General features: G+C 33.2%; 3 protein-coding genes across 4 annotated transcripts in view; 2 read left to right on the top strand and 1 right to left on the bottom strand.

Moving 5' to 3' along the window:
* Nucleotides 1–7,128: 7,128 nt before the first annotated feature.
* LOC125072078 (inositol oxygenase-like) lies at nt 7,129–13,136 on the top strand. Its single transcript, XM_047682586.1, has 7 exons — nt 7,129–7,232; nt 7,683–7,860; nt 8,335–8,543; nt 10,840–10,976; nt 11,449–11,583; nt 12,031–12,126; nt 12,870–13,136. The coding sequence occupies exons 1-7, from the start codon at nt 7,218–7,220 to the stop codon at nt 12,976–12,978; spliced, it is 879 nt and encodes a 292-aa protein (XP_047538542.1). The 5' UTR covers nt 7,129–7,217; the 3' UTR covers nt 12,979–13,136.
* A 4,266-nt stretch (nt 13,137–17,402) lies between these two features.
* Nucleotides 17,403–22,304, top strand: LOC125072077 (inositol oxygenase-like). The gene is made up of 7 exons (XM_047682585.1): nt 17,403–17,488; nt 18,534–18,711; nt 19,611–19,819; nt 20,298–20,434; nt 20,760–20,894; nt 21,664–21,759; nt 22,087–22,304. The coding sequence occupies exons 1-7, from the start codon at nt 17,471–17,473 to the stop codon at nt 22,193–22,195; spliced, it is 882 nt and encodes a 293-aa protein (XP_047538541.1). The 5' UTR covers nt 17,403–17,470; the 3' UTR covers nt 22,196–22,304.
* Nucleotides 22,305–22,452: 148 nt separating this feature from the next.
* The window catches only part of LOC125072051, a 38,689-nt gene continuing 33,423 nt past the window's right edge, over nt 22,453–27,718 (bottom strand). For both annotated transcript variants that reach the window (XM_047682533.1, XM_047682534.1), the window contains exons 21-24: nt 27,464–27,616; nt 26,436–26,559; nt 25,789–25,945; nt 22,453–25,474 (exon numbers count right to left, since the gene is read on the bottom strand). In XM_047682533.1, coding sequence (XP_047538489.1) covers nt 25,385–25,474; nt 25,789–25,945; nt 26,436–26,559; nt 27,464–27,616 — 524 coding nt within the window. In that variant the 3' untranslated portion in view covers nt 22,453–25,384. The remainder of the gene's footprint in view (nt 25,475–25,788; nt 25,946–26,435; nt 26,560–27,463; nt 27,617–27,718) is intronic.

Raw genomic sequence — 27,718 nt, 5'->3', positions numbered from 1 at the left:
TATGAGCCTACCAAAAAATATTCTGATTTTTACGTACATTTGATTTAACAATTTTATTTTATTAGTAGTTATGTATGATGTATTCAAAACGTCTGGCCAAATTTAAAATTAATTTAAATTATAACATACATTAGATTATTTGTTTAATTCGTTTTGATCTTTAAATATATTAAAATAACCCTTTCTTTGTTATACTTCTCTTAACAGAATGCAACGTGGTTATTTTAAAAGTTCAATATACTTATAGCTTTGCCAATTAATAAATTTTAATCACATGTTAAGAAATCTTTGTTAATTAATAAAGCGTATAACTCGATAAAGGATTATACAGATGATAAAAATGTGTGGAGTTAGTATTTGTTGTTGTCAAAGCGGAATAAATAATTCACCTTTTGTATTTAATAATCTATGTAACTGGTTGGCCGAAACTAATAACAGTAACCACTAAGTTTCTGGCCGGTTCTTCTGGGTAGAATCTAAATTCCGAACCGGTAGTAGATTCACTTAATATAGTTTGTTAAATGATGATTCAAAAGTGCAAGATATTTTATTTTTAAGTTTACTAAGCGTCGTGACCTCAGCATACCTAAAAATTATTCTCATGAATAAAATGGACGTCAAATGCTGCTTCATCCTAGTGCGAGAAAGAGTTGACATATGTAGGTATGTCATTGTTTAATGCTATCTCTTCTGTCATTGGTCATCGCAACAGTATCTACACCACCTGTTGGAGGGTAGTATTGATTTTTGACCATACAAAGGAAAGCTAACTTTTGGACGATACAAATAAAGTGCGTTTTCAAGCTTCGATTGATTTTTAAACATCTCTACGGCTTCATAATTTCCTGGTACCAATGTTTTGGAAAAAACGTGACTGCAAACTTCAAGTTATTGCTGAAATACCTCACAGTGGTCGCTATAAGGATGACATTAAATTGTAAATATGTATACTGTATTTTATACACGGAAGGACTCATAAACTGCATTAAAGGTCAGGATTACCTTTGAATTAATATTTTTTAGAATTATGCAAATTTTTAATTTTAAGCTAAATAAAAATTACGACACTACATTGATAAAAAAAAAAAAAAAACAAAATTAAATATTATACGCGGGAAAACAAAATGCATGCCTAGTTTCAAATTAAGTGTTCTTAAAGTAAATTTTATGTATTATATTATAAGTCTTTTAAACTCAACAAAATTTTCGTAACCATAAATATGGATACTCCTCCGAACAAACCGCTCAAATTGTGGCATTGGTGGGAAGGATCAACGACGATTATATACGTGACGACCGATTTATTGTTTCAATTTTCCTGCGAAATCGTTTCCTCATATCAGTAAACATCAAATCAGAACTGAATGCAGTTTGCGGAGTAAATGTGAGTACACGAATAATAAGAAGGAGGCTTAAGGAAGCGGCAATCAGTACTGAATATCAATGGGCCTCCATATTGTTTACCGATTAGTGTAGGACATATTTAAATGATGCAGACGGTCGCAGAAGGAGATATGTTCGAAGTTGCATTGAGGAGCGTGTTCCTTTTGGAAACGGTTCTTGATGTATGGTGTGTAACGGAATTTGTGTTTATTGATATAGTTCGTCAAAACGGTAGAAGCAGTGGTTTGACGACACAAGCTATATTAACATATGTTTTAGAAGAATCCTTACATGGGATTAATAGGCGAAAATTTTACTGTAACGCAAGATTATGTCCGACCCCACGTCGCTGCACAAGTTCGACAATATTGCGGAGAGCTTTGGATATGTACCATAAATTCGCCAGCACGCAGTCCGGATCTAAATCCCATTGATCATGTTTATGACAATTTAATAAAAACCTGTATTTGCAAGAAATCCTGTGTTCACGACAGAGGAACCCTAAGAACAGACATTTTACAAGAATGGAACAATATTCCGCAAAACCGTTTAATAACCCTAAACAGATCTATGCAGAACTAATTAGAATATGTAATAAGGTGGAAGCAATCCACCATATTAAAAGAAAACAAAACCGCTTCTACTTTTTTTTTTTTAGAACAAATTTTTCAATAAATTATCTTACATTATTAAGTTAGCTTAAAAAAAATTAATGGTCATTTCCAATGTACAAACACATACAGTTAAGTATGATACAACGTTGCTTTGAAGTGTCTGGTATGAAGAACTATAGGTTTCGATTTAAATTTGTATATAAAATTTGAATAGGTACTTAAAATGTTATACTTTATATGCTTACTGAAATTGTAATGGTAAAAATGTTTATTTCAAAGGCGTCTTAAACATAGATGCAGTTTATTAGTCCGTCTGTGTATGTTGATAAACGTGTTTAATTCATTTAAAATGTAATATAGTTCAAGTTTTATAATATAAATGTGTTAAATTGTTATTTCCTTTTAACCAACTTGAATTAACTTAATGAATAAATTATACAATTTATCATTTTTATATGATTTTGATAAAGTTCTCAAAAAATAAAAATGAAAAACCACAATGGAATTGTTTTAAATAATAATATATGTTTTTTTTAATTGACTTATTGCATTGAGTGCCTATTATTAATATCTTCTACATCCAAACAGAATTAAACCTTGAACCAGAAACGTTAAGTTGATTTTTCATTAACAGTTCCTCATATGCATTTATAAGTAACATCTCTTGATTTTCATGTTACCCTGGTAGCCAATGTTTTGGAACCAACGTGACTTTGTACGCTGAATTATCGGGCGCCATTTCATTACGATTTCAAAGTTGCCAGAGCCAAAAAAATAAGGACTTTTCTGTTATTTTTTTTATAATTTTATTATTTTACCTTTTTTTAATTTAGTATTTTCATACGGTTCTATGTTATGTCAGATCAGTTATTTGAAAAGGTCGGCGGTAGATTCAAACGGATAATTATTTACAAACGAAAGTCGTAAGTTCCTTTGATAGGTTATTTATTATAATAATAATAATAAATAATACATTATTGTAAATAAGTAAAATCTTCAGTGATTATGTTGTAGGTCATGTAACGTAAATATTAATAAAAGATAAATAATAATTAATAATGCTATTGATTTCTAGTCCATATTGTGCGTTGATTATTGTAATTACATTATTTTTAATTTTTAATTTTTGTGTACAATAAGTAATTTTCGTTATTTATAAACTAGGCAAGCCAAATTATTAGCGAATTTATCATGTTCTTCCCAGGTACACACAGCACATAACATACCCTAAAAAAAAGTATATAAACAAAACCAGGCTAATGAAAAAATTATATTCGAAAAGTATGAAACGAGAAATTTATTATTATTATTATCTAGATATTGAGAGAGTTGCCGTGGTCACATGTCTCTCTTTGGCTTCGTCGAGCTCCGTTAAAAGCGAGTACCTGGGCCAATCACAAACCTATATGAACTACGGTTTCTGTCTCGACTAATCATTATAAGCACCCACTACACATAAATAAATTGTAAATTTTGGGAAAATACTGAACATTTCTCCATTATTAACAAAATACTTTTTGTGTTTTGAATTTCACGCAATAATAAGCTTTAAAACTTTGTAGTACTTGAAGACAAATAGACTGTCAATCATACAATAGATTGTGATAACATTAAAGCGTATAATCCCTCGCTTTGTTCAGATCAGCCGCGTTGCGAGATAATCTATCTATTGTTTGGAAAATAAATACCTCGTTGTTTTCGTGGCTGGATTATACGGCTTGAGGTCTCGAGGTTCGGAGTTAGAATTCCAATAACGAAAATTAGGAAGTTAAGAGTGTACATTATCTTGCCTTGGATGTAAAAGCACGTTTTATTCGATCGTCTTCCGATTAAACTATGCGAGTGATGGAATTGAAATATTTCAAAATGGAATATTAGTTTGAACAAACACTTGTATACCATAATACATACATATACATACACATATACATATACATTTATATACTAAGCTTGAGATTTCGTTTGACTGCCTTGATAGCAACTCGGCTTGGATCTTAGAGTTGATATCGTAGTTAATGTCTATTGAAGATAACATACACGATTTCTAATTTTTCCATAAATGTACAACGACTAGGAACTTATTTCAAAACAACCGAAATAAAATGACCACAAAGGACGCTGGTGGAAATTCGTGCTCGAACATGAACGAATTCGGACTAAAAGTCGCTCTTTAAAATTCCCACAAAATTTATTAATAACTACACACTATATAAATAAAACAAAAATAAAAATTTAAAATAAAATTAAGAAACAGAAACAGTTCAATAGCTAAGTTATAAGTGAGACATTTTGTAATTTAATCTAATTAAAGTTGTGCATTTTTGATTTATTTTGAAAATATATAAAAAATGTAATAACTCAAAAATGATTTACTTTAGCATCGTGCATATGGGGGTTAAAATTATCGCAAATAGTCACCCCTATCAGCTCCTAACGGGATTACGTCGAATTACCAATAACCAAATTTTAAAAAGGGTAAAAATGAATATGTTCTATCTCACTTCCTTATCAGAGAGAGCCATGAGCTATAAGTATAACATATTTAAATGTTCTATAAATAATAATTATTATTATAACTAGTTATATAATTTAAGCATGAAATTACGGAAGTGACATAGTCACTTGTTGATAAAACTCCGTCTAATAAAACTGATTTAAATAAAAAACAGAATATGTTCTTAATACCAAGCTAATGTGGCGTTTAAGTAAATAATTGTCACTATCTCCTGTTAAACGACAATACGTCAGTTGAGAAAAAAAAATCCTCGAAATAATGAAAACTTAGAGTGATTTAGAATAGATAATAGGAATATATCTTAAGATATAATTATTTGTATATTATTTAATACTTACTCTTGTTAATTTATTACAATGTTCATTTATAATCACATAATTTAAACGACTCTAATCTGGATTAATGTTATCTCTTGATCGCTCACACAAACAACTAAGGCAATGTTATTGTTCTATTGCGACATGATTTATGATGACACGCGTTTCTCTTAATATATTACGATTATCATAATATTCATTGTTTATAGCTACATGTCCTACAAACAAAATGTTTTAATTAAAGTTGTATATTTATATTAAATACTAGCTGTGCCCGCGACTTCGTGCGCGTTTCAATTTAACAAAAAAAGTTATTGTTGTAGCCTAAGTTACTCCTTATTAAATCAGCTTTCTGCCAGTGAAAGTCTCGACAAAATCGGTCCAGTCGTTCCGTTGATATTCTTCTTATTGTTTAAGATCAAATCGAAATCTTGATATACTTTATTGAATACAATAGGCTTTTAAAAGCACTTTTAAATCGTGATTTTACAGAATTGTGCTAAACGCAAAGCTACCACCGGTTCAGAATGTAGATTCTACCCAGAGGAACCGGCCTGAAACAATACAATCTATACAAATATTATAAATGCAAAAGTTATCGTCTGTTACCTCTTCACGCTAAAACCAATGAACCAATTTAGAAGCAACCTCTTTAGGGGGTAAAATCGGTGCTGACGGTTTATGTGTTATAGGTAAAGTTTTATAAATTTCACGCGGATAAAGTCCATGGCATTTAGGGAAACTGTGGCAACTGCCCTGAGGCCTCCACATGAGAGGGGCCTCCAAAAGAAAGATTCCGACGAGATAACAAATATCTAGATATAGTCAAATTATATTAATGTAACTAATTACTGTGTCAAAAGTTACCGATACAAGTAAATAAATTAAAGCTTAATGATTGAAATTAAGATATTCTAAATAATTCATAATATAATTATTACTTTCCACGCTTCTGTTGGTCTAGGTCCCCCACAGCTTTGTGGCCCCAGGGCCTCCAGACCGTTAAATCTGACTCTGATAAAGTCGCAGGTTCAGCTTGTTATGTATAACATATCCTGCCTGAATATCAACAATTGTTGACTCCACGCTTTTCCATTATCAAGCTTTTCTTAACATATCGCACATACTTAACGTTGGTAGTGGCTTAAAGTTCAGGGTCGTATTTTTTAATGGTTTCTGCAACTATTAGAGTTCTGCAATGGAATGTTGTGACCCCTTTTCTTTTTACTACATTAATTACATTTTTAATTAACATTGTCATACTTTACTAATACTCCTTTAGATCGAGCTCCTCCTTTAATAAGACATAATCTCAACCATTTGTTTTGTTTAAAAAAATACTAATAATACTACTATTTAAATTCTTCAAAATATTCTTTACTAGCCTACTTGAGGCTCATAAATGCACTTTGGAATGGTGATGTTACAGTGTTGAATTAAATGTAAATCTACCACCGGTTAGGAAAGTAGATACTACCAAGAAGAACCGGCAAGAAACTCAGTAGTTACACTTTTCCACCAGAGTAAAGAGCATTTTTTTTTTAATATATATTTTTATACAAGAACTCTTTAAGCAAGATGGTTAAATAAACAAAAATACCCCTAAGAAGAAAAAGAGAACTCAAGTCTACCAATCAAAATAATTTTAGATGCTACAATTTTACCCTGTCTTACCTATGGTTGCCAAACGTAGATCTATGACCACAAGGCGAGATATAAAATACAGACCACTCAGAGGGCAATGGAAAGGACCTGTTTAAATATAAAACTAAAAGATAGAATAAGAAACACAGAAATCCGAAAGGTAACTAAGCTAAAGGATGCTCAACAGTTCTCTCAAAGTCTGAAGTGGAGGTGGGCTGGTCATGTGGCGAGATATGACGACAGTCGATGGACTATCAACATCACGAGATGGAAAGGACCGTTTGGCGCTAGAAAGAGAGGTCGCCCGTGCGCTCGGTGGCAGGACGAGATTGTGGCCTACATAAGAAGGCACTGGATGACCTCTGCCAAAAACTGAAATAAATGGAATTCATTTGCTTTTACCCTGAGGGGGTCCACAAATCAAAATGGTTCAAGTTACTAAATTTGTTGGTTACAATTTATGTTTGTGGAATAAATAAAGCTGTTTTATTATTTTTATTATTATTACCCCTAAGAAATGAGTTTGTGTTCAACGAACCTTAGGATAACATACAGTTCGTTTAAATTCACTGTGCCACCAGCTTTACACCATGCTGATTATTATCTAATGGTAAAATTAAGCTCATTTTATCAATAGATATAAACACTTGATACCTAGCCGTGTGGCGCCTATATAAGAATTGAGATGACAGCTACAATTTATTGATAAATATTGTTTAGTTGGGACTGCAACGGAAATCCAAGATGGCTGCTAAAGTTGTAAGTCGGAGTTTTTCTTCGTGTTCTCTTTGTTTTATCACTTTCAGTTTTTTTTTGTCCAAATACATAAATACATTAAGAATCATTGCAAACATATGTACACATAAACAAAAATACAATACAAATAATACATAATTTTATCACGTTTATAATTTTAAAGTAAAAAAAGATTAAAAAAATATTTAAACATTTACAAAACTTAATGAATTATTTTTACATATTTTGTAATAAAAGATTATAACCAATATTTTAATTTAAAAATAGTATAAATCTAATCTTAACCACGTCTAATGGTGGCAAGAATGCTAGCTTTTCCCCATTGAATTGCAATCCCGATCTGGACAAAAAACGAACTGTCACCAGTGGAAGCAATAATATAAATTTAACAACAGCAACATTATAAATAAATATTAAAATTTATAATATTAATATTTTGATTATTTTTTATAGAAGACTCCGGTGTCTATGATAGACCCCTCGCAACTTCTGCGTCCGGAACCAAGTTTCAATGACAAGCCGCTCGAAGCATTCCGTGACTACAGCATCGATGACAACGATCCCATCAAAGAGCGCGTGCGCAGGACATACTATACCATGCACACTAACGTAACGGTGGACCTTGTTAAAGGTAAGTTTACTTTTAATTCTATAAAATATTCATCTTAACAATATCGTGACGGGTGTTTTGACGATATTCTTTTAACAAGAAGTTGACCTCAGTTGACGCGGTTTGAAGGTGTGCATACTTACATACTCATAATACATATGTAAAATAAAAATAAAATAAATAAAAGTAAAATAAAATGTAAAAGCTCGAATTACGGTAAACCTTAAGATTTTCCAGTAAAACCTAAGGATTTAGCGATTATGAATGGTAAATGTCCATAAAACTTTGGGATTCAAACTTTTACCATCATTCACTTGGTAAATCTTAGGATTTATATGTTAGGTTAGGTTAGGTTGAAATGGTGAAAGTCCGAAAAAGTCGTCCCTTTATAGAAAAATACTTTCATTTACCATCTCATGTCGGTAAATCTTAGGTTTATAGGAGGTTTTACAGTAACATATATATAGGAAATTTAATAAATACTGTTTCGAACAGAAAAACGTGAAAAATGGCTCAAATTCAATCACTTCAAATCAACGATAAAGGATGCTCTTATCAAGTTGAACGAGCTGGTGGACGAATCTGACCCTGACACCGATTTGCCCAACATAGTACACGCCTTCCAAACCGCCGAGAGGATCAGACAGGACCACCCTGATGATGACTGGTTTCATCTCACGGGACTCATACACGATTTGGGCAAGGTACGTGTTAATTACTCCGGTTCATTTTTAATTATCACAAAAACATATATACAAGATATACATACATACATATACAATTTCAAATGTTGTATATCCATACACTGAAGTAAGAATATAAGTATATAATTAATTTTGTTACTGAATTAACAATATTATAATACTATTATTTGACTTCCCGGTAAAATTTCGGTTAAAGTGGTTTTTCCAAAGTAGATTCCTGAATCACGCAAGACATCATATTTTATATATTAATAGCGTTAGCCGATTTTTGTCCCCGTGATTATGGGACGATACACGTAGAAGTTCGGTTATGTTCTTATTTTGAAGAACTCCAGCCGTAGATGTGCAGAAAAATAAAGAGTATTAAATTGTTATGAATTAATTTTAGAGAGCGCAAAAAATCGCAAAAAACTGGCCACGTAGAGAGAGGCGCTATGGCTGTATAAAAAAAGCAAATTAAAATCTTGCGATCTTTTCGTCATTAGTTTATTATGCATTAGCAGCCCGTAAATGTCCCACTGCTGGGATAAAGGCCTCCTCTCCCTTTGAGGAGAAGGTTTGGAGCATATTCCACCACGCTGCTCCAATGCGGGTTGGCGGAATACACATGTGGCAGAATTTCGTTGAAATTAGACACATGCAGGTTTCCTCACGATGTTTTCCTTCACCGCCGAGCACGAGATGAATTATAAACACAAATTAAGCATATGAAATTTCAGTGGTGCCTGCCTGGGTTTGAACCCGAAATCATCGGTTAAGATGCACGCGTTCTAACCACTGGGCCATCTCGGCCCAGTGGTTAGAACAGTTTATTATGAAATTAAAAAAAAAAAAACCTGTCATAGGCTTCGAAATTTGTAAAAATCTGTTGACTAAACGAGGGGTTTCGCGTGCGGCCCACTAGTTACGTACTACTTATCCTTCACTCCCTAATGTAAATTTTATAAAATAGTCAGTTTTATTACGTTTATCTGTGTATTATATAACATTAAGATTTAAGCTTTACATAATGGATTAATTACGAATAGCCCCAACGGTTGATGTAATAAGTTTATGTTAAGACCTCTAACCTCTTGATAATCTTTTGTCGTGTTTTTGATGGGTTTTCTCCTATGTTTTACTTTTATTACGTATAATTACACCAATTAAATACATAAATATGTATTTTACATAGGTACTTTCTTTTTATTTATAATTAAAATTACTTACGTGCATTACATAACAATTCGTCAAAATGTTTTTTCTTGTCTATCGTACGTGGGTGAGTACGAGACGAATAGATTAATTAAAAAAGCAATTTTAAGTAAATATTACTCCCTTAGAGAGAGGATGAGGGTCATTATATTTATTTTATTTATATATACCACCCTATTTAAAAACCATAATTATCGTTCTAAGCGAGTCACACACGACGTATATACAGCATTTAAACTTAAGATAAAAAAATAGCTCGTCACATAATTCAAGGGAACATCAAAGACGACGATGACTATATATATTTTGATCTTATAGTATGTTAACATGAGTATGTTTTATGTTAAGATACGAAATATATCAATACACATACAATTAAGAGATGATAAGAAATACTAAAGGTTTCCGGTATTATCGTATCTTGAGATATCTCACGGGGGTCGGAGTCACTGTAGTATTTTATCTAAGACATCGTAATCCCTAATAACATTCTTAATGCGAATGTAACTCCGTCTGCTACCTCTTCACGCTGAAACCGGTGAACCGATTTAGATGGAATTTCATGTGGAGATACAGGCTACTTTTATAGAATACACTTAAATTACAATTATTTGTAAAATTACGCAACAATTGCTATAATTTTAAATTTACACAATATAAATTTGAATAACATTTTAAATAGGTCGGTTAATCTAGATAGACGTTTGAAGGGGTTTATTAGCAGCCTAAAAAAAGGCACCTAAGTGTCTACAAGAGGGACAATTACAGCTTTAAAATATAATAAATAATATAAACGCCCGTAAATGTTCTACAGCTGAGCCTAGACCTCATACAAAGATTTGGAACCTTCCGCTGTACCAGAAGGGTTGGGTATCGTCTTCCTCACGAGGTTCTTCTTCCACCGCTCAACCGCATTTAATGAATTATATTAAAACACGAAAAACTCATATAAAAACTCATTAGTGCTTGTCCGGATTGAACTCACACTATTCGATTAAGAATAAGATTGATATGTTTACTCTATAATTTCATCTCTATATTATTTATTTTAGGGCATTTTGTTTTTGCCCTATTATGAATGTATCACTGATCTCCTGACCAGGTGATGGCCTTTTACGGCGAGCCTCAATGGTGCGTGGTGGGTGACACTTTCCCCGTCGGATGCAAGTGGGCTGACTCCATCGTCTACGGCCATGAGAGTTTCAAAGACAACCCTGATACCTACAATCCAAAATATAAGTACGTATTACGAGAAGACAGTTTAATTGCTTCAAACGAAATTATTTATCCTAAAGAAATTCCATATATTTTTTATTATAATTTTTAGAGTAACAATAAGTCACATAAATAATCACTAAAGTTACGAATACTTTGAATTCTTGATTATTGAAAATTCCTTGATGGTAGGGCAATGTGCAATTGTCTGAGTAGGTACCATCCACTCATCAGATATTCTACCGCCAAACAGCCGTACTCAGTATCGTTGTGTTCCGGTTTGAGGGGTGAATGAGCCATTGGAACTGCTGTACAAGGGACATAACATCTTAGTTCCCAAGGTTGGTGGCGCATTGGCGATGGTTAACATTTCTTACAGCGACATCGTCTATGGGCCGTGGTGATCAGGCGGTCCATTTGCTCGTCCGCCAACCTATACCATAAAAAGGCGGTTTTCATTATTCTGTTACGGTTTCGATGAATATGTTTTTCGTAGTACAAAGTACGGTATGTACGAGCCTCATTGCGGACTGGACAATCTTCTAATATCCTGGAGCCACGATGAGTACCTGTACCAGTTCCTGCTGCACAACAAGTCGAAGCTACCGGAGAAGGCGCTTTACATGATCAGGTCACAATGAATATATTTTTTAAAGAAATAAGTTCAAATGCAAGGAAATAATGACTAATTTTGCAGTAAGTACATAGATTTCCTAGGTCGATATGAAATCACTTGTTATTTATAAAAAATGATGGTTGACATATATACTTATATTAAAAATGCGAAAATAACAGACAGCTGTTACTCTTTAACCGCCAAACCATTGAACCGAATTTGATGAATTTTGGTATGAAATAAACTTGAACCCCAAGTCATAGGCTTCCAGTAACAATATTAAGTTGATAGTATGAAGTCATAATAAAAAACTTTTACTTATCCTTATGATCCAATGGGAGGACATCCAGTCACCCTGGTATTCGTATAATTGTATAATTTAAACCTTGTATATAAAATGTATAATTTCTTTTAAAATTCTGATAAAATTTTAATAGTCTCATAGTAATGTAACTTCTCTAGGTACCACTCCCTGTACCCGTGGCACGCAGGTGGCGATTACCGCCACCTCACCAACGAAAAGGATGAACAAATATTAAAATGGGTGCTAGAATTCAAGTAGGTGTTACTTCTTTATTGAAACCGAAAAAAAATCCTATCACAATTTGAATTGTATAATTTTTAAGGCCGAGATGGCCCAGTAGTTAGAACGCGTGCATCGTAACCGATGATTTTGGGTTCAAACCCAGGCAAACACCACTGAATTTACATCTAGTACTCGGCGGTGAAGGAAAACATCGTCAGGAAACCTGCATGTGTCTAATTTCAACGAAATTCTGCCACATGTGTATTCCACCAAGCCGCATTTGAGCCGCGTGGTGGAATATGCTCCAAACCTTCTCTCCAAAGGGAAATGAGGCCTTAGCACAGCAATGGGAAATTTACAGGCTGTTAATGTAATGTAATTGTTTAATTCATTTTGTGTTCGCATCGAACATCCATCGTGTGTGATGACATTCTTACAAATTTCCGAGTATTATTGCTAACCCGCAACGCAACAGCGATAGTATTAACTCCAATTCTTTTTCCTTAACAAAAATTGAGGCCAATAATACATTTGGTGTACGTATTCTATAATTTTACCTTTAATAATAAGTCTGTTGAGTGACTTAAACGAGCAATGTTTTTGTGTGTCCGTACGTATATATTAATTGGACGACGGTTATCCTATTTTCGTGATAAATTCCTTGTCGTGTGAATTGTAGGATAAGAGCGTTCCACTTGAAACAATATTGGAAAATATGTTTATTAGTAAAATGGCATTCTGGATTAGCTTAATAATTTTCTATTTCTTTTTCCAGTAAATATGACCTCTACACTAAAAGCGAAAAGATGCCCGACATCGAAGCTCTGTGGCCATACTACGAAAGTCTCATCGAGAAATATATTCCAGGCGTTTGCGAGTGGTGATTTTAATCCTGATAAATTTAGAAACCGTGTATTATTTACAAGTATTATAGTAGTTATGATTATTTAACTTGAACGTATTATTTTTATAACGTCAACTATACTATGTTTAAAGGTTGTTTTTTATAGTACAAAATGAATATAATTCGCATTAAGTAAAACGTGTGTATCATTTTATTTTTATATTTTCTTATATTTCCAAGATGGCTCAGAAGTTAGAACTCTTTAATTTTCTCCCAATTTTGTAAGTTCAACAAGGTACAAATAGCACTCCTTACTATGCAATATATTTACGATTACATATATTCACAAATGCGCACAGTAGCAGAGTGATAAAATTTTTCCAAGCATTTGCTTCAAAAGGAGCGAAGGCCTTTGACTACTGGCTGTTACTTGCATTTACCGGTGATAAGGCTTTGACCAGACAATTCTGAGTTAATACCAAATCAACACTCATCAGTTAATGTACCGCGAAAGATTAAGATTCAATTAGAACATCAACATAGTACGCAGGGCAATGAGTGGGAAATAGCCTACTACGACAGAGACATAGCAAAATATTCGATTTTTAGGAATATTAGCATTAGTAAAAAGTAGTAAAATTGTCTATATGTAAATCTTATTGTCAATAGTTCGAATATAAATGTTTAAAAACCAGAAATCAAAATAACTTTTAAAAAGAATAGATTATAATAACAAATAACATTAATTAATTTAATATTTATAATAATTAATAACAAACCAACTAAAGCGGCATATTTTCTATGACTCAGAATTTTATATGTCCGAAGCACTCCAAATTCCCGCCAAAAACCCAAGCCTCTGTGAGAGACGACAGCGCGCTCTTTTTTTTAAATGTTTTACGCTACAAGGTATTTATGCATTAGGGTGTAAATTTATAATATTTGGCAGTTCGTCCGAAGGCTATGTTGGACTATGGGAAGCCTATATTAGTCAGTATATAGTGTAATTTGTAATTAAATTAGACAATAACTCATTAGTGACAATAATAATATTCCATTGTTGGCGGCATATTCACAGATAGTTATTTTATGTAATCTATACTAATATTATAAATCCGAAAATAACTCTATCTGTTACCTCTACACGCTTATACCGCTCCACTGATTTAGATTAAATCGGTATTGAGATAGTTTAGGTCCCAAAATACAGGTTACTTTTTTTAGTTCGCCCCTTTAGGGGGTAAAATGGGGATGACGGTTTATATGCTACGGGTAAAACCGTGGGTTCAGCTAGAAATTATATAATGTTGTATAAAAGTTATGTTCAGTCAGTTTTCACATCTCATACGGTCTTTATTGAACGAAATTTTGTTTTTGTTTTGATCTGTATAAACTTTAGTAAGTCTTATCAAATTACGTCACATTCGTATGCCGCTGTAGACTTATTCTCTTGAAAACATAAAACAAATTATAAAGTTTACATTAATTGTGTTTATAATAAAAATGTAATAAATTTTTATCATGTGTTTTGTTAATTTATCTGCGCAGTACACTTGGCCGTGACATTTTAATATAACTTCCATCACGCGGGTTGGTCTGTTTCATTTGTATCGCGATGTATAAATTGTCTCGCGTGTTAAAAATAGATTTAAATTGAACGAACGTGAATGAAAATAAATTGCTGCTAACAAACTATTAATGGAACTTACTTAAACGTATATTGTATACATATATTTGCATAGGTGTTTGTATTTTTTCACTTAATGATAAGTGGTCACCACCGCCCATTATCACTGTAAAATATATTCCCATCTCTCATCATCTCCCATCGACAATTCGCTATCAACATTGAGAACTAAGATGTTATGTCCCTTGTCCCAAAAGTTACGCTGCCTTAATCACCCTTTGAACCAGAATACAAAAAGTAACTTTTGCTGTTTGGCGGTAGAAATTAGAACATATACTCAATTCCAACCATAAGAGGAAAAATGTCAAATAAGCAATATTTGACAGCAGATTGACGCAATGATCATTCGAGAGCTTGAACAATGTATGATATTCACTATGGATTTGTGAAAAAATTGCGTTTTGAATGTTGACGAAACTGTTATCGGCATTTTGGAAGTAAAATTAAAGTGTAAATAATTGTAATTAAGTGCAAGAATGTTGTATTATAAATAATGATATATTTATCATAAACTCTTAGTAGTGCACAATATCGCTGAGTTATTAGCAAATCGAATGAAATATGTAAATCTTAAGTTTGTTTATATTTTTTCCTACGTCCATTGGAATAGGTCGGTCATATCTACCGGTTGGCCTTACAAAAAATCCTACAAAATATAAATACCTATATCGTCCAAAACTTAAGTACATCTCAAGTTACAAATAATTGATTAACTTTACATTAGGGCAATGTTATCTATTTACCTCATTATATAATAATTTTTCATTTTATCGACTTGTTTTCTTGTGTTTTTAGCAGTCATTTTAAATTTATTTTCGCTTATAAGTGCCTATCTATCTAGTTATGACTGGAATTGTAGTTGAGCATTATAAACAAATGTTACGTAGTATTTATCCGTTGCGAGTTCGTACGAGTAAGTTTCACTTAAAATGCTCCTCTAACTAGTTGAAACTTCTAAAAAAAAACCTTTTTTAAGTGCATATTTACTACTTATTAAAATCCTTTAGTAGCAAATATGCTAAATTTCAAGTCAATCGGACCTATCTTTTAAAATATCTCGTGATGAGTCAATCCGTGGTATTGCGCTTAATATAAATATTATAAGTAATGAATATAAACAATTTTAATTTGTGGTAGGGTTTGGTGCAAGCCCGTTATTGGCACCACCTACTTACCATATATGTTTCCAAGGTCGGCGGCACATGGCGCTGCAAGGAATGGTTGATATTACTGACAGCGCCATTGTCTTCGAGACCACATCTACCAACCTAGACCATAATAATAAAAAAATACCACATAAAACAATAACCTTAGTAACTTATTATTTAATTAATATATTTATTTCTCCAGTTTAGTACAATTTCTACGCTTTTTTAAAAGATTGATGGTGATATCAGGATGTAAATATATTTCGACATTGATAATAGCAAAACTACAATGTGCACTATCCTTTAGATGCATTAATAAAATACAACAAGTGCTTTAACTACATGCACGATTATATGTCACGTGACATACATACACGAATAAAATATGATGTTATTTTTTTATGGTTATTTTAAAAATAAATAACTTCATAATAGTTGAATTCGTTGGTGCATATATCAATATGGCTATCTCTGGCAAAACTTAGTCAATTGGTTGCTATACTTGTGCTGCCTGACCTCTTTCAGGTCGTATCAGATTGCTGTCCCCCCGGATTATGAGTGTGAGGAACAGAGAGTGCACTAACGTCTCACGCTCACACTTGTGCACTTTTATATGTCCTGCGTAGTGAGCTGATCTCCATTGAGTTTGAGCAATGACACGCGTAAATGTATTCAATCATAGAAATCAAAAGTATTGTTGGAATACACATGTAGCAGAATTTCATTCAATACACGTGGGTTCTACACGATTTTTTCCCCCAGCAAAGAGCACGAAGTAGTTATATTTAAAAAAAAATAACATTTAATTACACTGACCAGTATTTTTTTCTTTTATTCTTTCTTTCTTTTATTTTATTTGTAGAACAAGTAACAATTATAATTACGCTACGTAATCGCGAAATCTATGACCTACTTAACATATTAAATATAACAATAATATGTGCAATCTGAAAATATATTAAGATCATGTCGGCTCTATCAATTCGTAATTCTCATATATATAAACTAGAACGTCCAGACTTCGTAGGGGGATATATTTTATTTAGTGCTGGATTGTAGAGCAATCTACTGAGTCTAATCTAAACCATGCAGGGACCAAAACACACAAAACAAAAAATCAAGAAATAAATCGGTCCAACTGTTTAGGAGTTCCAGTTCCAAACACGTACTGATGACTTATGTAACTAAAGATAACTTCTCTATTCAGAGAAGTATTAACATTTAGCTTCAAAAGTAAGTATTTTATGAAGAAAAATATTAATTTAAATATCGATTTTAAATTATTTTTGTTGGCGATACCAATAATTTGTATTAGTGACAAAGTAAAAAAAGGTAAATAGGTATGTTCGAGATATGAAAAGGCATTTACTAATGTATGTTTAAAAATATCTTTAATGTATATTTAAATATCTACCTAAAACATAATTGTGGTAGGTACTATTTATATACTAATTAATCATACTATCCTAATTAAATCGATTAATTAGAAGAAATCAATTAGGTACTAATAATTTAACGAACAATTAGCTAAATACGATATTGAAATTTGCTTGTATAATGTGAGATACGTAGAGGCTTGATAACATTTTCGCTTGACCCATGATAAATCAATTCGTTCAACTCTCATTTAAGATCCCAACCTTGTCCAACACGGTTAGTCTTTTTGATTCCGTCATCAGATACTGAACGAGAGCGAAATGAAGATTAAAAATTCTGTAAGTTTAATTATAAAAATTTCAATGCAATTTTTTTTTTTGCGAAATAAACAATTGCACATATTATAATGACAACTACAATTTTTAAGTATTGTTTTTAAACGCCAATTTTTGCGAGGATCGTTAAAAAAAATTACAGTTTTTTTTTTAATTTTACGCTTTTGCCGAATATCTTTCAGCCAAAGTCAGTTACAGTAATATTAATAAATAAAATAGTCCAGTAATAGCTGTATTGGAAAAAGTCAAACAATATGCGCTTCTAAAATACTGATAGTTTTTTTAATCTAGGCTTCGGCTTTGGAAAGCTTTTTTCAGGATATGCTCAAAATTTTGTGATGAAATTTAAATGCAATTTTTTTAAAGCAATTGTTAAATCTATATTATATTAAGTACTCAATAATATTTATGTTTAAGAGAGATTTACAGCTTGTACAATAAAGTTTGAAGTTTTATCTGATCCTTTTGCTAAATTACTAATAACCTACTAACCAAGTTTCGGTCACAATGTCAGCGAATAATTAAGTAGCTACATGTGCACTAAATATTATGTTATGTAAGATTGTGTGCAAACACCCGCAGATTTTGAGGTCCCCAGTTCCGTCATACAAAATGTTGGTGGGCTTACTGTCGACTCTCAAGAATTGGAAACGAGAACAATCCCGTTCCTTAGACAGAAAGTAAAGCCGTTTTTCCTTCGACTGAACCCTTGATGTTGGATTTCCCGTCCTATATATAAGTAGACTAGTCTCCTTGTAAACGGAGATATTGGCGTCGACAAAATTGGTCAGATAAACATCACTCTCGTAGCTCGTAGGGACTGTCTGGGATCAAGTAAAGGACTCTTGTCCGATGTAAGGGAGTGTTACTGCAATATAATTTAGTTACAGAAAAACCCAATAACTTTTCTTAGTGGTTCGAACCAGGATTTTAAAGCGGTATCATCAGCCTTATAATCCAGCTTTTGGACCAATTAGGCAGTTGTATCGTTTATTTTTTAGAAATTGTTACTACTGTTAATATCCTAAATACCATTTTGTTTTACCAGGACAATACAATTTCTATGATAGACCCTTCTCTGCTGCTGCGGCCAGAGAAGGTTTACGATGGCAAGCCCTTGGAAGCCTTCCGCGACTACTCCGTGGATGACAAGGACCCTATCAAGGAACGCGTCTGCAAGACTTACTACGACATGCACACTAACATGACTGTTGACTTCGTTAAAGGTAAAATTCAATAACTGTAATGGTTAATCGTTATGTATTTATGGTAGATTGTTATCATTTTATCATTTGTTATGGTTAAATATTAGAAAAAAAGAAATCAAAAATATTGCTGTTAACTAAATAATTAAATTCTAGCTTCCATTCCACGCGGTCATGATTTATATAGAAAGTATTTTTAATTATTATTTGTAAATCGTTAGGGGCTTATAAAACTTCGGCTTGTTTTATGTTACATGTTTAGAATCCAACTAAATAATCATAACTAAAACATTATTCAATTATATCGGTTCCCTTGAAAAATGAATGAATGTTTGTAATGAGAGAAAGATAATTTTATTATTATTTTTTTTAAATTATTTATATAATTGTACCATTGTTTTTATTAATTAATTACTATATATATTATAACGCTTTTAAATTGTCAATATATAGTTGTAATTTAATTACAACAAATAGTCTTGTAATGGACTTTTATGAAATTGTAAGTTTACTACACTTATCGCTTTTTTACACTGTATGAATGTTCTACTGCTGACTCACGTTCTCTTTTTCTTTGAGGGAGATTTGGAGCTTAGTCCAAAGCGCATTTCACGAGCGGATAGACGAATGTCGCAGAAATTTATCTGACGCTTGTAGGTTTCTTCGCTATGAATTCAACGCGGTGCATTAAAAAAACTAAAAATCTCCTCTCCTTAAATAGAGAGTAAAAACGCTTTGAGTTTATTTCACTAATTGCAATTACAAATGATTCAACAAAGAGTTAAATAAACTCTGTGGTTCTTGCTTGATCTTCAGTTAAAGTCTGTCGCTTTTGACTGAATATTAGAAGCAATGCACTAATGCAATAATTTAGCTTAAGGAAATGAAAAGCATATATAATTATACTTTTATTTATTTAGGCAAAATGGATAAATGGCTAAAATTTAACCATTTCAAATCGACGGTAAAGGATGCTCTCATCAAACTGAACGAGCTGGTGGATGAATCAGACCCTGACACCGACCTCCCCAACATCGTACACGCCTTTCAGACTGCTGAGAGGATCAGACAGGACTACCCTGATGACGACTGGTTCCAACTTATTGGACTGATACATGATCTTGGAAAGGTATACTACCATATTTATCATAGTTGTAAATACAATCTATACTAAAAAAATAAAGCTGACGAGCAGTGCCGGGATTTGGGGGGCGCGCGTTGGAGCGACGCCAAATTTGAGAGGGCGCTGTGATCTGAAATTTCATGTCTTACAGCTCTACGCATACAGGTAGAAAGATTATCCAAGATTTCTACTGGCAAAGACCGCCCAGTCCGAATATAAAAGGATGCCAAATGCATACTAGATGGTTAACGGCCCTACTGACGAATTTAGAAGTCATTTTTAAGAGAGACTAGTCAGGACAAATTATATAAATGCAGAGCATTTAATTTAAATTACCCATTGACAAGCGCAATATTAATCATAACACTGTTAAATAACAAAATCAAAATATATTAACAAACATATCGATTTACAACAATTATTTAAAATGAAAGTTACCATAATAATATATAATATTAAATATTGTTTTTATTTGCATTGATAGGTGATGGCGTTCTATGGCGAGCCGCAGTGGTGCGTGGTGGGGGACACCTTCCCCGTGGGTTGTCAATGGGGAAAGAGCATTGTGTACGGAGATGACAGCTTCAAAGCCAATCCAGATACATACAACGACGATTACAAGTAATTTGTAACTGATTAATATACATTTAATAAAATTAAATATGCCTAGTTTCGTCCAAATTAAATAAAAAGTAATTGTCCAAAATGGACATTAAAAATGCTAATGAACTTTTATATTTAATTAAAATAATTGCCAGTTTAAATACAGGTATTTACATATCTTAATTCTTATAATTGGTGTTGGTGACCACTTACCATCAGAAATTCCGTTAAATAAATTTTAAAACCATCTGACAATATATCAAAAGGTCTGGATCCGGCACTTGCAGGACCAGCGATTTATTATTTCACTTGACCATATTTTGATTAATGATGACATTTTCAGTACTCTGTATGGAATGTATAAGCCAAAATGTGGTATCGAAAACTTGATGATGTCCTGGGGACACGATGAGTATCTGTACCGAGTTCTGAAACACAACAACGCGAAGTTCCCAGAAGAAGGTTTATGGATGATCAGGTACATTTAAGACATTCTCATTGTGGCTCGTCAGTTAGAAAATGACGTCTTAAACATTTTAGCCATAAATGTAGAAACCTAGAAACGCTTGCTCGTTATAGATAAACAGTCGGTGATTTCTACCGCCAAACAAAGGCTCCTCTCCTCGGTCAGTAGCATTTGAGTTTATTCCACCATGCTGCTCGAAATAACACCACCCACGTATCTTTTTTTTTATGGCATTGGTTGGCGGACGAGTATATGGGCCACCTGATGGTAAGTGGTCACCACCGCCCATAGATAAAGGCGCTGTAAAAAATATTAACCATTCCTTACATCACCATGTATGCGCCACCAACCTTGTGAACTAAGATGTTATGTCCCTTGTGCCTGTGATTACACTGGCTCACTCAACCTTCAAACCGGAACACAACAATGCAGTGTACTGTTATTTGGCGGTAGAATATATGAAGAGTGGATGGTACCTACCCAGACGGGCTTGTACAAAGCCCTACCACCAAGTAACTATCGCAAATTTAGCTGACACATGAGAATTTCCTCGTGATATATCCTTAATTAAACGCTAATTTACTATTAAAAATATACGAGTTTGTTACTATTTATTCGGCATGGCATCTTACGTAGCTTTCTGACATACTGTTAAATAAAGTAGAACACATCGAAGACAGACAATTTTTCTACTTTTTAGTAACTTGACATATTACTAAAAAAAAGTTGTTGTGTTTAAGAAAAAATAAAGGTTTTTATATAATAGTAAATTTTATTTCAGATATCATTCGTTTTACCCGTGGCACGCCGGCGGTGATTACAAACAATTCACAACAGAAAGGGACGAAAAAATTAAAGCAGCCGTTCTTAAGTTTAAGTGAGTATTATTTAAAATTACACAAATACTTACCAATACAAGATACGCGAACCACTTGGGGAGCCCTAATATTGATAAATTAGACAATGTCCCAACTACGTGTTAATTGACTTAAAATTAATTTGAAGCAATAAAATTCAATATATACGCCAAGATTCAAATAAATGCTTTAAGAAATATTTAATTTCGCGTACTGATAGAAGAACTGTCTACGAGACGTAGTTTAGAAACGCCTTAAATTATCTAAGATAGTTTTAATGTCAGCTTACAAACATAATTATTCGTTTAAATATTTTAGAACAGATTCCATGTTTTTTTTTTTTGTAGCCAATATGATTTATACACGAAGAGCGCAGCCATACCCGATATCGAAGCCTTGTGGCCTTACTACGAGAACCTCATTGCAAAATACATCCCAGGAACGCTTCAGTGGTGAATTATATAATTAGTGCCAACAAGAACTGACTTTAGAATTTGATATCTAAACTACAAAACTAAATATTTATATTTTAACTGTGTTTATAAAATAAGTAATTTTAATATATTATATATAATCAATAATATAAGTACATAAGAATTTCTTTTTATATAAGATTTTATATATATATATATAAGCGCCGTACTTAGATATAATATGTATAAGATAATAAGTTAAGAATAATTTATATGTAATTAATATAATAAAACACATCGTAAAATAAACCAGGAACTTTATTTTAGCTATATTTACAATAATACATGTATCTGAAAATATATAATTAATTTATATAGCTTCAACAAACAGCAGTCACGATGCGAAACAAGGGTTATTCGTTATACACGACGAACATTCATAGCTAATACATTAATCAAATGCAAAAATGATCTCTATTTCGTTACACATAAAGCATCATTTGAAAAATACTTCATCTATAAATGTCACTAAACGATGCAGACTGTGTGAAATCAGTCTCGAGACAGAGATAGCACTATTGGGGGACAAAGATGCATATATTATATAATTAGAAGCATTTTGTCTCTTTCCCTCTTATAGAGATCTTGTCATTAACAAAATTTCGAACATAAACAAACACTACATTTATATAGTTACGAGACAAATATTATTCACAATAGAATAAATTAAAAAATCCGCGTGTGTCATTATCATCGTACCTCAATCTCCAACAGTATCACAAAAACTGTCACCAATCATAACATATCGAAAAATAAATACACAGTGAAATAAAGAAGACCATAGACAACGACTACGATGTTAAATTTCATTATTTTAATCAGAAGGGGTTACCATATGAAGTATTTTTAATTTTAGTTATTTAAAATTGTTCTAAAGCGAAACAATTGCTACAGTATATATTTGCTTAATAGATTTTTCTGAAAAAACATTAATGTTTGTACAATCTCGTACAACCTGTTAAAATAGTGTAGACCGGTAAGTTTTTTTTTAATAATATATTTTATGTCTTTCTGATACTAATTATTATTATTATACAAATACTTATGTAACTTGTACAATCTTAGAAGACTTTATAAATGATTCGTTATCGGTTGTTCTATTAACGACCACAACGAAGGAGGGGGTGTAGTTAAACATATATTCATCTCTTTCTTTCATCACTTATTTGATATTCGAAAGAGAAAGAAAGCAACGTTTAACTAATCACACCCTAAAAAATATTTTAAGTAAAACTGTTATAAATTATTTATATATATATCGATAAACCATAATAATTGAAGGGTAAATGTGTAAGATTATACAATATAATGATGCTAAATTTGAAAGTACGTTTTTTTTTAAGTAATTCTATGACGATAAAGTTTCATTATAATTGGTGCAGCTTCTCACTTTCTTGATAATTATAGATAGAGTTTATATAGTTATTATAACAAGGCGTAAAACTGGATACAGACACCGAAGGCTGATTAATATTCAATAATACAAGTCTATTTTATAATAATTTATAGTGGCATACAAACGTGTTACATATTATTTTCCCCCTTAATAGTAAGAAGGGGGGACAGACGATCAGAAAAGTCATACAATTATAAACCTTATTCTCAGTACCACAAAATATACTCTCACATACAATACCAAGGCCGTTCTATGCTAAGGCGTTTCATTATCTCTATCTTACTCTAATTTTCTTTATTTTTAAGGTGTATACACATTTGTGTGTCGTATATGTTCATCTCATGGGTATATAAGTTCTATTTATTTACGTATTGCGGGTTTTTATACACATAGAGAACTATATCAATGATATAAAATCATATAACCAAATCCTTAATGCCAACCTCGTTAGAGATCTGTTTTTATACATTTATGTGTACACACCCTTACAAATGCCAGAAGTCAACAACCGTTTGAATTTTATAAATATTGAAATGAACAAATGCGAATAAACATTTACAAGTATCACGTTTAATATGAAATGTTACCAACCCCTGGCGATTGTCAACCTATCGAGTAACGCAAAAAGATCGTGACCCAACTAACCTATCATATCAGTCTTTTTATATGGAAAGACGGCTATCAATTCCTCACACAGCTCGAAGGCAAAATCTCACAAAATGGCGGACATGGTTTAAACTATCACACGTAATAAACCAATCGCAATATTTAAATAGCACCAAATATATAATATGATTTTAGGGTTCCGTACCCAAAGGGTACAAACGGGACCCTATTACTTAGACTTCGCTGTCTGTCCGTCCGTCTGTCTGTTTGTTACCAGGCTGTATCTCAAGAATCACGATAGCGAGACAGTTTTTTAAGGGGGACAGATATTTAAGGGGAGCTATTAGTCAATGGTACGGAACCCTTCGTGCGCGAGTCCGACTCGCACTTGGCCGGTTTTTTTAATGCATAGAATATTATACAATGTTACTTATCTATATTAATGTTATAAATGCGAAAGTAACTCTGTCTGTCTGTCTCTTTCTCTCGCGGCCATACCGCTAAAACGAATTTGATGTAATTGTAAAAGAACTCATTTTATTCTCTTTATTTGCTTAAATTATATTTAGTGTTTCAACTATTGCGATTGATTTAGAATCCTAAATTATCCTTACAGGAATGTTACTTTACAACCTATCAAATTGCCTTTTTTGGCTTTGAATATCGAACTTTCTAGATCCTTAACGTTCCGTTTCGCAAATATTATGTTTGCTAAACATTTATTCTTATCATAAGATTTTTTATTTTAGTTTGCAGTTATAAGAACGTTTTGGAAGAATAAATTATACTATAGTCTATTCCAACGGCAGGATAAGAAGGAAAATAAACAATTTTGACCTTGAAATATTACTGGTCTAAATGGTCTTTGAAATTTGTTATAAATTTGGAAAAATAGCTGTAATAAACAGTTTTGATAGTTGACAACGTTGCTATTGGAACTTTTGAAGTATAATTAAAGTGGATTAAAGTATTTAAGTGGAATAGTGTTGTAGTGATTAGTATAGCTGAACTATAAGAAAATCGTACGGCATATATAAATATAAGGCTTTAATATCTTTACTACCTCTGCCATAGGAATATAGTAGACGTACGAAGATCTGTTTGTGCCAATAACGATTAATGATTCCTATGATCAATCGAATTTATTCCTTATAGAGGTATAAATACAGTCTACGTTTCGAAATGTTTGTAAATGCTCGTTACGTACGCCATCACCTGCTGCCAGTCCGGTCTCTCTTGTTGTATCATATCTTGAATATTCTGAAAATGAAAATCGATAATAACAATGAAATATACATACATAAAAAAGATGAGTCGTTTTGTTGCTATTTGATATGTAAAGGAATTTAATAAATTAACAAACAATTACAACAATGTTTACCAATTTATAGACTTAATAAAAACTGAGGAAATTCCACGAAATTTTCGTCCGCGGGATTCCACTCAGGCGATCACTTAAGAAACTAATAATTTTGAATTTGGCGTAGCGATTGCAGCAATCGTACCACTCAATGTATCACAGAACAAGTTTTCGAAAAGTTAGTTAGTAGTTAGTTAGTAGAGGAAGGTCTCACGAGCGTGGTGGGGATGCCGACGGACTCGGCGGCGGCGAAGGCGACGGAGAAGTTGGTGCGCTTGTCGTGCGGCGACAGCGACGCGTACGGCACGCGCGCCTCGCCCAGGTACGAGTGCAGCAGCGCGCACACCGCCAGCCCGTCGTTCCACGACGAGCTGCGGCCGCGGGTCGGCGTTAGTCTACTGCCTCACTGACGATTTCTCCATAGAAAAACGTTTTGTCGGCTCGACCTGGGGTTTGAACCCAGGACCATCGGATCTAGCCGCTAGACCGACGAGACAAACAGTAATCGGTTCTATACAAATATTAAAAATGAAAGTAACTGTGTCTTTCACTCCTTCCCCTGTACCCCATTTTAGATTTGATATGAAGCAAGTTTAAACTCCTAGGAAGGGCAAAAGCTTTTTTTATACCTAACAGCTGACGACTGACATCTAAAACGCGAGCATAGCCGCAGGCGTCAACATGTAAGTAATAAAACGCCTTCTCAGAGACGTCCCTTACAGTACAGCCTGACTTATTATTAAGGAAATCAGTCCTAATAATCTAACTATATGACAAAGTTACCGAATGCTCATTTTCTACACAATAAGGTTTTAATTTACAAGTGAAAGTTCTGTGAAAATATATAGTGATCGTATTCACCTAAAATTCGTGATATCGATGTTGTTGTAACCCGTCGTCTTCTGCTGGCACCACTTGAGCAGCGCGTTGCGCTTCGAGCCGCCGTTCTTCACTTGAAGCGCGTTCAGCGGATCCTTCCTCTCACCTGGACATATTTTAAGGCGTGCTTTTGCATTCATGTATAAAGCCGAGATGGCCCACTGGTTTAAACGAGTTAATTTTCGGGTGCTTAATTTGTGTTTATAATTCATCTCGTGCTCGGCGGTGAAAGAAAACATCGTGAGGAAAACTGCATGTGTCTAATTTCAATGAAATTCTAACACATGTGTATCTACATGTCTACCAATCGCATTGGAGCAGCGTGGTGGAGTAGGATCCTAACCTTAACGAGGAGGGGAGGTCTTGGTTCAGCACAGGGAAATTGACAGGTTGTTAGTATTAAACGTGTTATACTCAGCGTTGCGTTTATTTAAATATTTTCAATGTAACAAACCGTATAAGACATATTCGTATGAATTGAAAAATAAAATACCGGTTACTAAAAATAAAAATAGAATATAATATGAGTGTCGTATAGTAGAAGGTAAAAATGCCTTTTACTATAAAAACAGCCGAATCCCATGAGATATTAATATCTGAAAGAATTTTCTTTTATTTGTACTTCATCTCGTAGTGGGCGTTGAATGGAAAACATCGTGAGGAAACCTGTATGTGTTGATCTGTCACATGTGTTTTCACCAACCCGCATTAGAACCGGTTGGTGGAATAACCTTTAAAACCGTCTCAAAAACCCTTTAGCCCAAAAGGGATAGGATATTCGTAGAATGTTATTTTAGAATTAAATACTTAATATACAGTTGTGTTTACATGATATTTATAGAAATGTATTGACAATAAATAAAAAAAGGTGTATTTTTTCATATGTACGCCTGTACACGTTTAGTGTATCGATACACTTGGCCCAGTGTAGCATACACTATGATTAGTAGAAGCGAAACAACACAGAGACACAGGGCACGGCAAAATTCAAATGATCATTAGTCACTCACATATATCTCCGTAGCTGTTTCTCCTCACGAACGACTCCATGGCCTTCTGCTGGAGCGTGGCCAGGGCGCGCTGCTCGTCCGGCATGTTGGCGATGTTGGCCATGCTGCTCATATTGGCCATGTTGGTCATGTTGGCGCCGCTGGCCGCAGTCTCTGCCCCGCGCGTTAGACACATCAACAAGCCGTATACACCGCGCTTTGTCTCAGTTTTATTATTGAAGTCAAATATGGCAACAATTAATGCATTATTATGCA

This window comes from Vanessa atalanta, chromosome 20 (assembly GCF_905147765.1).
Source record: "Vanessa atalanta chromosome 20, ilVanAtal1.2, whole genome shotgun sequence".
NCBI lineage: Eukaryota > Metazoa > Arthropoda > Insecta > Lepidoptera > Nymphalidae > Vanessa > Vanessa atalanta.
This window is presented reverse-complemented; position numbering and strand designations above follow the sequence as displayed.